The following is a 14,404-nucleotide window of genomic DNA, read 5'->3' as shown; positions in this document are numbered from 1 at the left end:
TGACTAAAAATCCATTCTTTTGAGTTTAAATTGTTTTGAATTCCTATTTTTTAAAATTAAAAGAAAAATGAAATTTAAAAATTGCAATTCACCCCTCCATTTTATCTTTTTTGAAAATGCCCCATGTTTGATAAATTCACAAAAGACCCATATTTGTGAAATTCACACAAATGAGCCCAATATCAACTTTTTTAAGCCAATTTAGTAATTTTTTTTCCTTTAGGTGTTGGAAACTCAATTAGGGTTCTTCCCATAGCATTTTGTGTATTAACTTTTTGTCCTGTTTTCAAATAACCTACACATCAATGCCGAAAGCAAACCTAAATCAAAGCATTTTCCTTCCTTACACACAGAAGGCAACCAAGCCCGGATAAAGGAGGGTTGTGTTAGGTCTTCGGCAACCAACATAAAAATATAGCCGAACCCCCATGACACACAGAAGGCACTAGTTCTGGAATAGTTCAGCCGTGAGACAAACGAAATGCATAGGTTTAAAGCTAAAAAAAGCCCAAAATTTACAGTGCTTCTAAACAAGAATCTGCAAGAAATACAGAGCAGATGTCATTCAGACGGGTTCAATAATTTAAAGAAAATCCTTACACAGAAATTCTAGTGTTGGTGCATGGAGAACATGCATCCATGATCCTAATGAAATCATCATCTCTTAAGAAAAGCTGCACTATTATTTGTCATTGCTGGACACAAGTAAACTATAAAATTTGTATTGGCCTTTTCCCTGCAACTTCAGAGTACCAAGATTTCCATGCTTCCATGTAGTGGGAGAAGAGGTCTCTCAAAGCTGCATCAAAAACTCATCAGATTAGCTTCAAAGCTTGAAGCAGGAATTTTATTGCCACTTGATAAGAAATCAAAAGCAGAAAAATGCTTTATCACATTTGGAGAGTTGACTAAACGGATCACACAATGCCATTGAGTTTGTTCATGATCATGTCAATGCTCAAAAATCAAAAGTACTGCTAAAACATTTGAAAGAAACTTAAACTTGTCTTTATCATCAAAACTTTCTACATTTGATTTTTTTAACAAGACTTGCAATTTTAATCTCCCACTTAATTACACGAAAGATCTACTACCAGTTAATAGTTATGCAAGATAGTCAACTCAAAGTGAGGCTAAGAAAATCTAAACAATTAAGGTATTTTAAGTTCTGAAATCAAATGCATTTAAAGCAAAGTAATAAAAACTTCTTTGATCAGGAATAATATCGATAGAATTGTTTAATAAACTGCTCAGACAAGATTATTAAAAAGTTAGTAAATCAATGTATCTAAATACAATTCTTGTTCTAAAACATTTATTTTTTAATGTACAAATAGCAGATATGATTGGATGACGGTGTAAAAGATTTTACACCGCTAATACAACAAAATTAAACTCTCATTTTCAATCAATGTATTTTTTGGTGACTTTTCAATCAATGTATTTAAGTACAAATAATAATCACATTAATTAATTTACAATGACAAAAGTGGATGTAAATAGCATGAAGCTGCATCAACTCTGAATGATATATGTAAAGATGTGCGATCAAATTAATGGGACTAATTGAAACCACCCCCCCCCCTCCCCCCAAAAAACAAAAAAGAAAAAAAAAATAAATTCATAAGTAACCGTAATTTACCATAGACCTTGCTATTTTCAAGCTTGGTGTAGCCAAACCACACAAAGGAGGAATGTGAGTCAATCTGATAATGAGAGATAGAGACCATTTTAGAGATTTTCTCATTAAAACTGCATCTTTAAAAAATTTTGCCCATTTTTTATTTTTTGTGTAGTTAAGGATCAGCATGGTTAGCTGGTTTGCAGGTTGCTGTGTCATGCAAATTTGTGACTTTGCAGTGAAATATTTACAAAACATTAGAGGATATTCTTTTTTTCCCCCTTAATAAAAAGGGGGAAAAAAAGGAAAGAAGCAAAACCAAACAACACAAACAAACAAACAAACAAACAAACAAACAAACAAAGAACAAATATTAATGGTCAAGTTAAAACACATTATATGGGTGTGATGACAGTTAAACATATATTTCTAACAGCTATTTTCTTTGGTAATCATGGGCATATATTCAATTTAAAATTGTTTGCTAGTAACAAGCTCCAAGCCACACCGCCTTAACTTAATTGGTTTTGCTGCATCTTACAATACTTGAAACTATCAAACTAGTTTGGTAGTTATTGCTGGTTAGTGAGAGCAGACTTTTATACAGCTGTAACAGATTGTAACTGCCACACTGGCAGGTTGTTAGATGATAAGTTAACTCATAAGATTAACTATAGTTAGTTATTTAGTTAACGGTTATCTTAGCTAGTCTCATAATAGCTTGTATATAAAGCTTAGTTAGCACATTGTGTAATGTGTTGTGTACCATTTTATAAGTTCGCTTTCTGATTCTCTTCCCTCACTACCAACACCACTCCTGATTTAAAATTTTACCTCAACAATGGAGAATTTACAAGAAAAAACAAAACTTTAATAAATAAGGCCATTAATGAAAAGAAAACAAAAGGAATACCATCAAAAAAAGTTTCAAAGAATTTGTCCAGCATAGTCATGGGTACAATTGTCTCAGATTAATCAACCCCTTTTTAGCCATACTTAATAGTGTGAAGAAAAGTTATATATAAAAGATCATTGTACATTGATACAAAAAATTATTCACTCGTATATGAATATATATTGAAATACAAAATAACTATATATATGCATTTATAGTCAAACTTTAAAAACAATATCATTACTCTATATAATATAATCAAACTTGATTCACACTTACAGTCAAACTTCATAAATAATATAATTAAACTAGATTCATATTTACAATAAAAATATACTGCTTTGATTGATTTTGGTGGTCATAAAATTTTGATTGTATTGCTGCAAAAAATTTTGATTATTCTACTATTGAATGTCTAATTTTACTGTGATAAAAATTTATTTTGGTGGTTGATTGCTTTGTTGGAAAAATGTGTGAAATGCATATAAATATAGACAGATATATAGGCTGATTTTTCATAAACGATATTGTAAGTAATGTTTTTTTTTTTAAATTATATCTAACTTGGTCTTATAATTTTAACCTTAGTCCATCCCTCATGTCTGATTCGTGTCGAATACTCTCCTGAAGTTGTAATCTATGTTCCAGGATTTGGTTATGGAATATATTAAAATTTGTAAAAGGAAAATGTCATGTATTTCTCTACATTCCCTAAAACGAATGAAGTTTTCCAAAAGAAAAAAAAAATGTATATATTAAAGAAATAAATATTTATATTTAGTGCTGAAGAAAGTAAAGAAAAGTTAGTTACTAAGAGCCATCTTAGTTTCCATTCTTTATACAAAACTAAGAAATGAATCAAAGATCAAAATTAAATGTTACCTTGATTTTGATACCGAGGACGATACACATTTGAGAGACTCTCCCAATCATGAACCTGCTTCACATTAGTATTCTCAGAGGCTCCACCATTCTTGGAAACATACTCTGGAGCAAAAGGACCAAAATGGTAGCCCTTTGAATTCTGTTTTCCTTCTTGTTTCACGGTGCCTTTATCCGTGTGAGCTTGCCAACAACTATCATCGTCGTTTTCGAGTTGGTCTTGCATCTTGGAGTAACTCTTGCAGCTATTCTCAGCATTCATAGACAGATCCACTTTGTTCCTCTTGAAGCTAATGTTGGTGATGTCTTCACCAAACATCCTTTTCCTTGACTCGCCACTGTGATTCGAATTTAGAGCAGAGTCACCTGACTCACTCCATGGTTTCCCTCTTAAACCAAGCCACCTGAATGCTGGTTTTCTTGTGTCTGTTGTATGGGTCTGCATCAATTTAGTAGAGTCATGGTGAGATTGATTAATTAATGTAATGTCATGATCTAGAACACATTATCAAATATAATGTTGATTTTTAAAGGAAATAAATTTTAGGTAGAGTGAAATGTAATTCAGTCGCTAACTATTTTCTCAATTAACAATCCTCTCTTTAATCAACCATAACAAAACATGGTGCCATTTTTCGTACTTGAGGACCGGGTTGTAATTTAATTTTAATTAAGAACAGGACTGTCCTTCAAAAGATGATTTGGTGTTTACTCTCTTAGATATTTCTTAAACTTAAGGTTTAAAGAAATTTTTTATCACTATAAAACTTTTCTTGTGATTTTGAAAATGATTATGAGATTAATCTATGTATAGAAGGCTAACAGATAATTAGCCAACTCTAAACACTGAGGACTAAATTCTAAATCTTAAACACTAAAATCCTAAATTCTAATAATATAAAAATAAGGTATTAGTCCCAAAATATTGACTAAAATTAATAAATGTGTGTGTGCGTGTGCGTGTGCGTGTGCGTGTTTCATGAGCATACAACAATATAACTAACCCCACTACAATATTTTTGAGCTAAATTTTGAAAATGAAAACTATGAAGAATATCACCTTCTCGATTAGATTCATGGAGGACAAAACATTTGCAATATCATATAAGCGTCTGACTTTTGCTGAAAGTCCAAAATGTGTGGAAAACATAATTAAAAGTAAAGAATGTAAGTGAAAAAGTTCCATGCTTCTTAGAAAAGGATCAAAATCTGAATTGTAATATAGTATTTTACTCACTTCTCATTATTGATGTATTATGGGCATTTCCAAGCAACAGCTTTGCAGCTTCGTCAAGGGAAATCATTTCGATCTGAAGAACGATTGATGGAAATTTGGACATTAAAAAGTCAATCGGTAATAATAAAAGAAGTTAAGTACTGTCATAAATATTTAATTGGATGAATGGATAAATATTTAAACATCAAATTAAACTCTTATAAATATACAAGAAACTTATAGAAACACTCACATTAGAGCAGACAAAGAGCTTGACAAAATTTTGAGTAAGAAGCGCCAGAGATTTTTCCCTTCTGTTTTCTGCCCAAAAATAAATAAATAAGAAATTTTATAAATTTATAGCAGCAGTGTCCGTCTCAAGATAACAATATTCCATTAATGTTACTGTTGGGGAATATTTCAACACCAAATAAATAATCCAAATCTTAACTAAACAAGATTACCTATGTTGGACCGAAGTAGTTTCGTATTATAACTCCAAAAATTCTGCCAAATATATAATTAACTGAAAATAAAATAGAAGATACCAGGCTTCAATGATTTTATAAGTGAGGCATCGGGATTTGATTTGTCATTCTGACTTCCATTACTGGGATTTGACATTGTTTCTTCATCATCCTCGTCATCTGACAACTATCACAGAAATTCATATGCTAAGTAGGAAGTAGGAATCAACTACCACATCATTAAACCATCCAAGATTTAAATGATATCAATTTTAACTACAAAATATGTAAACTAACTCAATACTCATCAAATAGATAATTTGATAAGTTTTGTCAAACATTTTGGATAGCTTCATCAAACCAATCCAATCTTTAATGAGTATCGAATTTGTTTATATTTTTAATAATTAAAGTTGTCGGCATTTAAAACTTCTCATTGTGAGAAATGATTATTTATCAAAGCAAGTAATATAGAATAAAATAAAAATAACATCACTAGAGGAGAATAAGAAAGAAATTCTACTTTTGCAATTTCATTATCACCATCAAAACCATAGGGATTCTCCCTCAAACCCTCGTCCTGAAAAAAAGGTAAGGTAGAAATAAGCATTAATGTCCAACTCCCGGGATAAATAAGCAAAAAAGATAAAAATAAGTTGCATTTAAAACAGTGATTCAAATTTAAATTTAAAAAATAAAAAATAAAGCAGAAAAGAGTAGAAGAAACAAAAGCACAGACAATTCAATTTCAAAATTAGGGTAAAAATCACCTTGAGTTCTTGTAAAGCCCCAGGAATAGCAGCAAACCCTTTCCAAGTATACTGATTCTTAGCTTTTCTAGAAAGCACCTACAAGTCAACCAACATTAAACGAAACAAACAAACAACTAAGAACCAATTATTATCATTAATACAAAGTTTTGAAACAAAAATTAAGGTTGTTTCAAGAAATAACTAAACTAAATAAATATAACAAGAAACCTCACCCCGACACTCTCTAAGACGTTCACTATATCATAGATCCGCCGCCTCTCAACACCTGAAAATTTTGCCCCCGGAAAACAATTAAAAATTGAAAAACAATAATTAGAAATTAGTAATTAGGTATCGAAGGTCATAAAATACCTAATCGAGAAGCTGCATCGTCGAGGCCGATCAAGTGGATGCTGTCCTTATTATACAATTTCAAGAAACTGCACCCAAACAAAATTTGATACTTTTAATTTAAAATATACAGAAGGAGCAGGTGTAAGAAAATTAGTATCAAGAAAGAGGGGGGGAAAAAAAGGAAAGAATGGAATACTTGGTGCACAAGAGGCCGAGGGATTTCTGTTTGCGATTGTACGAGTAGTGGCGTGAAGAGGGATCCATGGTTGGTGTTGGTGTATGTGTTGGAGAAGACATGGATCTGAAGGAAGAGAGAGAAAAAGAGAGAGAGAAGAGTTAAGTGGGGAAGGATGAATGATGAGATGGAGAAAGGAGGGAAATGGCGGGGCTGTGATTTTGGAACATGGCGTATGTGTTTTCTTTGTTTGTCTGCTGTGTTTCTATTTTTTATTTTTATGTTTTTTGTTTTTGTCGTTATTTCAAAGTTTTAACAAGCGGGAACTTTTCCACCATATGAATTGCCTATAGCCTCCAGTATATTGGAAGGAAAACTTTACCCGGACGAAATGAGAGTAGTTTGTTGTTAGGTATCTATTTGTTCTTAATATATAAAAATAAATGAATAAGTTTATCTATATTATTTTTAAGATATATTTTTTTTGTTTATTTGACAAAATTTTAGAATTAATCACTCAATTTTTACTAAATTAACTATTATTTTTAAATCAACAAAAAAAATAAAATATACAAAAAATTTAAAAAATGCAAAAATAATTAAAATTAATAGTGTCTAACCAAATTTATAACCTACAAAGACATTGAATTCATATCTCTATATTTATTATATCTTACTGTTATAAACAATATAATAAATTTATACCCTCAATAATTAATTTATTAATTTCTATAAATAAATCATTAAATGTAATAAACATCCATATTACAAATGTCATAATAATATTATTAATCATAATAAATTTTATGTTACAAATATTCAAATTCCATACTATTTTAATTACTTATATAAATCTCTTATCACTATTCCTTCAAATAACATCAAATTTAGCATAAAAAGTTTATTTTCGAACTACACAACATCTTAAACTTACTCAGTGAAGCATCATTCGTTAGACAATATCACCAAACAAATAGACAATTGGTTTATCAAAGTTCGTATAATTCGTCTATGAAAAACATTAACACCCACAAATAAAGAAGAGTCTCTTTGCTTAGAAATAATTATATTTATTGTATTTTTAAATTGAATTCACGAAAACATACTTTAATTATTTTTGTTTTTTATACTTTTATATTATTTTATAATACTTTATATATAATTGTATTTTAATATCGTTAAAATTATACTTCTTTCAATATGCTATTCATTGTTCTTTTTCTAATAACTTAAAAAAAATAAATATAATCAATTTTTTTAACTAATTATTAACTATGATTTACTAACACCACAAGGAACATCTCTTCATATAATTGTGAAGAAAAATATGATGAACAAATTCAAACATTTGTTACAAGAAGAAAAAGACTATACTATAACAAATTTGAAAATATAAAATGCAAATAATTTATATAGACCAATTAAAGATACAATAAAAGTAAATTTTTTACTCATAACTGTTGTGAAAGAAATTAAAGATTCAATTTTGAACATTCTTCAACACTATTTTGAATTTGTATCACTTGAGACAGAGTGGGTCAAAAAAAATATTAACAGGTCAATTCACTTTATACTATTTCAATTATTCTTATTAAAAATAACTTATTCAAAAAAAAATCTACACATTTTTTGTTCTTTTTATTGTAGATGTCATTGAAAAATTGCATGCACTAAAAGAAGAAGAACAAGTAGATATTAAAGAAAAACCCACAAAAATATGACTAATGGAATTGATACTTAAAGAGTAAAAAAATATACAAGCAATTTATTTTTCATTTATATATATAGTTATTAACAAGATATTAATAATTTTAGGAATATCGTATTAAAAGTCACGTTGTGGAAAAATCTCTCAAGTTAGATAAACAAAAAAATTACAACACAAATAAAGGGCTAAAAAATTATTGCACTCACGTCAACATTGATTAGTGAATACAAAGATAAGATCTTTTTCAAAAAAATTTAAATCTATTGTTTTTCTTAATTCAAACAATTATATTTTATATAATACATTAAATGTGACAAATACAACACAATTTTATTTTATATAACCTATTATATATTATAATATTTTAGGTGATTATTCGGTTAGCACAACTTCAAGTACAAAAATCTACATCAATCACAAACTGAAGAATTCGCACAGTTGACTTATGGATATTTTATAACTAATAAGTCTCTCAAAAATTAATTCATTTATTTAATTATTTAATTTAATAAAGATAAAAAAAATTCTAAATAGGACTGATCATCATGAAGAAATAATGGAGATACCAAGCCAAGACAATGTCAACATAAATCTTCAAAGCATAATGATTAGAAATTGAATAACTATCCAAGATCTAATGACCATGCAATGAGAATCTGATGATCAAGTATGACAAAAAAACTCACAACATGCATCATATATTCATACTTACTCAAATACCATATACCTAATGATAACATAAATTGAATATTGGAATAGGAAAAGATCTTCACAATTTTAGCAACTATAAACGGAATTAATGACAAATTTGGATGGAACTAGGTTAAATGTGAAAAGTGTCAGAAGAAAGTATATAAAAAAAAGGAGACAACTACATTTATGGCAACTGCATTTATGGCACATGTAATCAAACATCACAATATCCAACAATAAGGTAACTCTATATATTTTTCATAATCCCATCTATCAAACTATTGGTTACTAACCCAATACTTATTTTAGGTTCAAAATTCAATTAAAGGTTCCAGATCAAAGTGCTACAACAACTTTTGTACTATTTGATGGTGAAGCAACAAAATTATTGGGTGATGATAATCAGTGGCTAAGAGAAGGGGGGTTGAATCTTAGCCCTTTTTTAATGAATATTAATTACTGATTTTCATGTAACTTCAAGAGATATTTCTGCTTTTTGTCTCATGTCAAGTTGAGAGACACTTTTGTTTTGTCTCGTGCCGAGTTGAGAGACACTTTTGTTTTTGTCTCCTGATAAACAGAAATAGAGAAAGGAGTAGGGAAGATGAAGTAACACCAGATGTATCCTGGTTCAACTACTAGGTGCAATGTAGCCTACATCTAGTCTCCATCACAATAATGAAGGAATTTCACTATGTTTTCACAACATTACAAATACCAATTTCTCCCTAGGAACTACCCATTCCTATCTGGGACAAATCCAGATTCTAACCCCAATCTGAATTTGACTAGACCTTAATCTAGCTTTTAACAGCAAAGTACTAACCCAACTTGCAAGAAAATCTCCACAGGATCATGATACACAACAGACAGATGTACAAAGAAACTTTGAGACATCTATGGCTTTTTCTCTAATATTGCTCACTGCCTTTTATCTTTCACTGAATTTTTCTTACAAACCTCATGGTGCACGAAATTGGTTCCGCAGAATTCGGACAGATAGACCGGCAAGTATACCGGGTCGTCCAAGTAATACCTCAGGTGAGCGAGGGTCGATCCCACGGAGATTGTTGGTTTGAGCAAGCAGTGGATACCTTGCAGATCTTAGTTAAGCGGATAGAAATTATAGTTTGTCACGAAAGCATATAAAATAGATAAATAGAACGTTACTAGGTAGATAGGAATTCAATAGTGATAGAATGGTAGAGGCTTCGGAGATGCTTTGTCTTTCCAGATTAACTTTTCTTATTGTCTTCTTCAATAACCTTCTGATTCCTTCAATGACAACCGTAAGTGATTATTAACTCATATCCCCTCATCAAGTTAACCTCCTCTACTACAGCAATCTACCACGTTGAGATGACTCATGTCCTCTCATCAAGTCACCTCTAGGTTTCTCACTGTAGTAGAAGATGAAGCTCTAAGTAATCCACTCCCCTCCACGATCTTATTCAAGGTGCCACAGACAAGGCAGATCTTCCAAATCAGAGAGTGGTGCTTCTCTGACTCTAGCCTTAACACCACAGAAACCTCGCTCATGCACCCATAGTCAACGGGATTATATGTCACATATCCAAAGTTGCTCAGATGCTCTATTGGAATTCGCAATGCAATCTCTAGCTTTAGTTCAACGATATCCGGGTCAGGAATCGTACGGAACCCATGTAGAGCAAGGGTGATTATCACGGGTCACCCTCAATTCATAAGATGAAGAACGAGGTTGCATAAGAGAATAGAATCAAACATATTGAATGAAAACAGTAATATTATTGATCCATGAAACTCAGCAGAGCTCCTAACCTTAACCTTAGGAGGTTAGTGACTCATGTTGTTCGAAAATACAATGGAAAAAGTAAAAATGGGTAAGAGTCCTCTAAAAAGGGTGAACTCTTATATATATATACTAATCTGCTAACTAGGAATTACAGAAATATGATAAACTAGTCTTGTAGTGCGAAAATCCACTTCTGGGGCCCACTTAGTGAGTGTTTGGACTGAGCTTGAGTGTTTTCCATGAGCTAGTACCCCTTAGGGGCGTTAAACGCTGGCTAGGGACTCCATTCTGGGAGTTGGACACCAGCTGCTCCCCTGTGGGCGCTAGACGCCAGGAATAGGGCTGGTGGTTGGCATTGAATGCCAGTTTTGGGCCTTCATTTCCAAAGTAAAGTATAGGTTATCATATATTTCTGGAAAGCTCTGAATGTTAGTTTTCTATAGCCGTTGAGATCGCGCCATTTGGACTTCTGTAGCTCCAGAAAAGCTCCTTCGAGTGCACGGAGCTCAGATCCTCACAGCATCTGCAATCATTTCTCTGCTTCTGAATCAGACTTTTGCTCAAGCTCCTCAATTTTAGTTAGAAAATACCTTAAATCACCATAAAACACACAAACTCAAAGTAGAATCCAAAAATGTGAATTTTGCACTAAAACCTATGAAAACATAATAAAACTTAAACAAAACATAATGAAAACTATATGAAAATGATGCCAAAAAGTGTATAAAATATCCGCTCATCAGAACACCAAACTTAAACTGCTGCTTGTCCCCAAGCAACCAAAAACACAGCAGGATAAAAAGAAATAGAAGGATGTAATAAATTTCAAAGATCTCAATGAAGCTCAGTTTCAATTAGATGAGCGGGACTAGAGCTTTTTGCTTCTGAATAGTTCTGGCATCTCACTTTCCATTGAAGCTTAGAATAGTTGACATTTTTAGGAACTTAGAATCCAGATGATACTATTGATTCTCTTAGTTAAGTTCTTTTTTTTTCTTGAATGCAGCTTCTTTAGAGTCTTGGTCGTGACCCTAAGCACTTTGTTTTCCAGTATTACCACCGGATACATAAATGGCACAGACACTTAACTGGGTAAACCCTTTCGAATTGTGATTCACTTGACACCTTCACACCACAAGCATATAGTTAGGGAAGCAGCTCAATTGAACTGTTTAGGCTAAGATTTTTTTTAGGCCCTCCTAACCATTGATGCTCAAATCATTGGATCCTTGCTCTTGCCTTTTGGTTTTAAGAGCTATTGACTTTTTGCTCTTGCCTTTTGGTTTAAAGAACTATTGGCTTTTCTGATTTTTATTTCTTTTTTTGCTGTGATATGGGCCACTTTGGATTTCTTTCTTTTTCAATATTCAGCCATTAATATTTGAATTAATTTTGCCTAAGGATGAATTTTCTTCAATGATCCATTTGGGCTTGTGTGACTTTGGCCCAATAGGAAACTAATTTGCTTCCTGCACACTTGAACAAAAATTATCAAACAACTTATTGGAAATTATTAAATAAAATATTTAATAATAATTCTAATAATTTTATAATTTATATTTTAATAATATTTGATTATCATATAAGATTTTCAAACTCAACAATTTCCCCCTTGATGACAAACATTATTAAACTGAATTGAAAAGATTAGGGTAGAAAACTTCCCTTTGAAGATTTGCAAATTTCTCCCCCTTTTTTTTGTTTAATGTACTCCCCCTTAATGTGCCTGATTCAACAAGATATTCAAGGAAGCAAAACCTATATACAAGCTCTAAAGAGTTCCAAAAAAAAAAATTCAAACAACGGAACCTTTAATACCGAGCCATTACAATATGATTCAGACAGCACATATATGTATACTTGAGCAAATAAATTTGTCAAATATAATCAAAGCTCAAGTTGAAATTTTCTAATACAAAGTGCTCAAAACAGTGAGCCAAAATAGAGCACAAATATTAAACAGAGCACTAAATCATATAATAAAATAGAGCAGAGCAGATTAAAATAGGGCAGCCTGATTTGAAGGCATTTTCAATTCAGTGTTGTCCTTCCAATTTTTCTTTTATTTTTCTCCCCCTTTTGTCATCAAGGAGGGACACCTGCAAGCAAAATAGATGAAAAGAAATGCAGTTCATAATAATTTAAACATAAACAGTATCAAAGTTAAGAGTTACAGTCATCCAATCAGAAATAGTGCAGATGAAACAAGTTCAAAGATAACAAAATATAATGTGTTCAGCAGCAGAAACATCAGAGAGCAAATTTTAGGCATCAGAGGAATCAGCATTAGAATCCAAAATGTCTTCTTCTTTTTCAGAATGATCTATGTCCTTATCCAAATGCCTAATGAGCAGATTTAGCCTTTCATGAGTCTTTTTCCAAGCTTTTTCATTTTCAAAGGCTTGCTTCCTAGCATCTTTGTATGATTTCTCCATCAGCTTGGACATGATTGATAATTCTAAAAGAACATTTTTTACCATTCCGGAAAAGTGATGCTTGTATGATTCAGAAGTTTCAGAAGAAGAGGGAAGACTTTCATCTTCACTTTCAGAAAACACAGATGCCTTTGAACATTTAGCCTTTTTCCTTTTGGCAAATTCGGGTACACCCCCACCTTTGATCATTGAGACCCTATTCTCCATAGGCTCATTACTGAGATCAACATGAAAATACTCAAACACACACGTTAAAAATATTCCATAAGGAAGATTGCTCTTTTTATCACTGCAAACACACTCCCACATATGCCGGATCATCAGATAGGCAAAAGAAATAAGAACAGAGGCATACAGCACTAGAGTGTCACAGATAGTCACCCTTTGGTAAGACCCACTCTGTGGCATTATAACATGGATAATGATTCGGTGTAACAGAGCCCTAATAGGTCCAAGGGCCTTGTGTGTGAGATTGGTTCCATCTAAAGCAGAGAAATTTTCTCAGACACGAGCCAGGGCTTCTTGATGGGAGATACCAACCTGGTTATCCCATTTCCCAGTCATGAAGGCCCTGAACCCCACATCTTCATAACCCAGGGCAGCACAGATAGTTTCATTGCTCAGAGAAAAATGAGTATTTTTAACATAGGAATGAAGTTCACCCTCATGAAAGATCATGTTCGCATAAAACTCACGTACTATATTAGGATAAATTGGTTTTCTGATTTTGAAAATGGGGGACCATTTTAAATCATGAAAACAAGATTGAAAATCAATTCCTTTTTCAGCAAGTGCTTCAAGATCAATAACAAAGGAAGCACACAACTTTCGGTTTACCAAAACATGAGAGTGAAACTCATAGGCTGCACAAGATATGAAGCGAAAGGGATCATAGTGAGAATGATTTTTACCAAATTTGTTCTTGAAATTCAGGGAGTCAAGATTTGGAGGCTCTTGGGTAGGATGAAGAGTAGAACGCCTAGTGCGTTGAGAGGGGGTAGAGCGACTGGAGGGATGCGGAGTGGAGTGCCGAGGAGGTGGAGAATGGCAAGAAGGTGGAGATGGAGAATCATCTTCTTCATTCATAGGCTCCTTTCCCTTTGATCCTTTCCTTTGCGATGATGCCGCTTCCTTGCGTGGTGTAGAATCTTTAGGATGAATCACCTTACGTGCCATATACTCAGAGGATTGTGATGTGGGTAAAGAGGAGGAGTGTAAATGTATGTGAATGTAAGTATGAGTTTGAGGTTGTTTGGAAGATGGAGGATTTTTAGGAGGGATTGGTGTTCGGTTACTCTTTCTTGTGGGAAGTTTATTTCTCATCTTGAATGGGAAGAAATAGAAACAGAGAAGATGAAGGGAGTGACAAAGAGTAAGGAAGGTGGAGAGAGAGGTTAAGTGAAAACTGTCATAAATGCATAGCGGAGAAAAT

General features: G+C 32.3%; 1 protein-coding gene across 3 annotated transcripts; it reads right to left on the bottom strand.

The window, feature by feature from the left end:
- Positions 1–468: 468 nt before the first annotated feature.
- Positions 469–6,699, bottom strand: LOC112750670 (E2F transcription factor-like E2FE). 3 transcript variants are annotated; one of them, XR_003175962.3, is made up of 12 exons: positions 6,384–6,622; positions 6,206–6,273; positions 6,067–6,119; positions 5,852–5,929; positions 5,605–5,661; positions 5,163–5,268; positions 4,868–4,935; positions 4,636–4,708; positions 4,459–4,520; positions 3,399–3,837; positions 1,643–1,706; positions 469–799 (listed from the first exon to the last, which is right to left on the bottom strand). XR_003175962.3 is itself a non-coding variant. In XM_025799481.3 (11 exons), the coding sequence occupies exons 1-11, from the start codon at positions 6,482–6,484 to the stop codon at positions 711–713; spliced, it is 1,194 nt and encodes a 397-aa protein (XP_025655266.1). In that variant the 5' UTR covers positions 6,485–6,699; the 3' UTR covers positions 469–710. The 3 variants fall into 3 exon arrangements, 1 of the variants encoding a protein (XP_025655266.1); XR_003175963.3 differs by having other exon boundaries at positions 1,650–1,706; XM_025799481.3 differs by lacking the exon at positions 1,643–1,706 and having other exon boundaries at positions 6,384–6,699.
- Between the last annotated feature and the right edge of the window lie 7,705 nt (positions 6,700–14,404).

This window comes from Arachis hypogaea, chromosome 15, assembly GCF_003086295.3.
Source record: "Arachis hypogaea cultivar Tifrunner chromosome 15, arahy.Tifrunner.gnm2.J5K5, whole genome shotgun sequence".
Taxonomy (NCBI): Eukaryota; Viridiplantae; Streptophyta; class Magnoliopsida; order Fabales; family Fabaceae; genus Arachis; species Arachis hypogaea.
The sequence above is the reverse complement of the archived record's forward strand: the minus strand, read 5'-3'. Positions and strand labels throughout refer to the sequence as shown.

Coding starts and splice junctions, on each gene's coding strand:
- LOC112750670 (XM_025799481.3), bottom strand. CDS start 6,484: ATGTCTTCTCCAACACATACACCAACACCAACCATGGATCCCTCTTCA. Junction 6,274..6,383: donor CTCGGCCTCTTGTGCACCAA/GTATTCCATTCT, acceptor GTTTGGGTGCAG/TTTCTTGAAATTGTATAATA. Junction 3,838..4,458: donor CCATGAATCTAATCGAGAAG/GTGATATTCTTC, acceptor AAATTGATGCAG/ACCCATACAACAGACACAAG.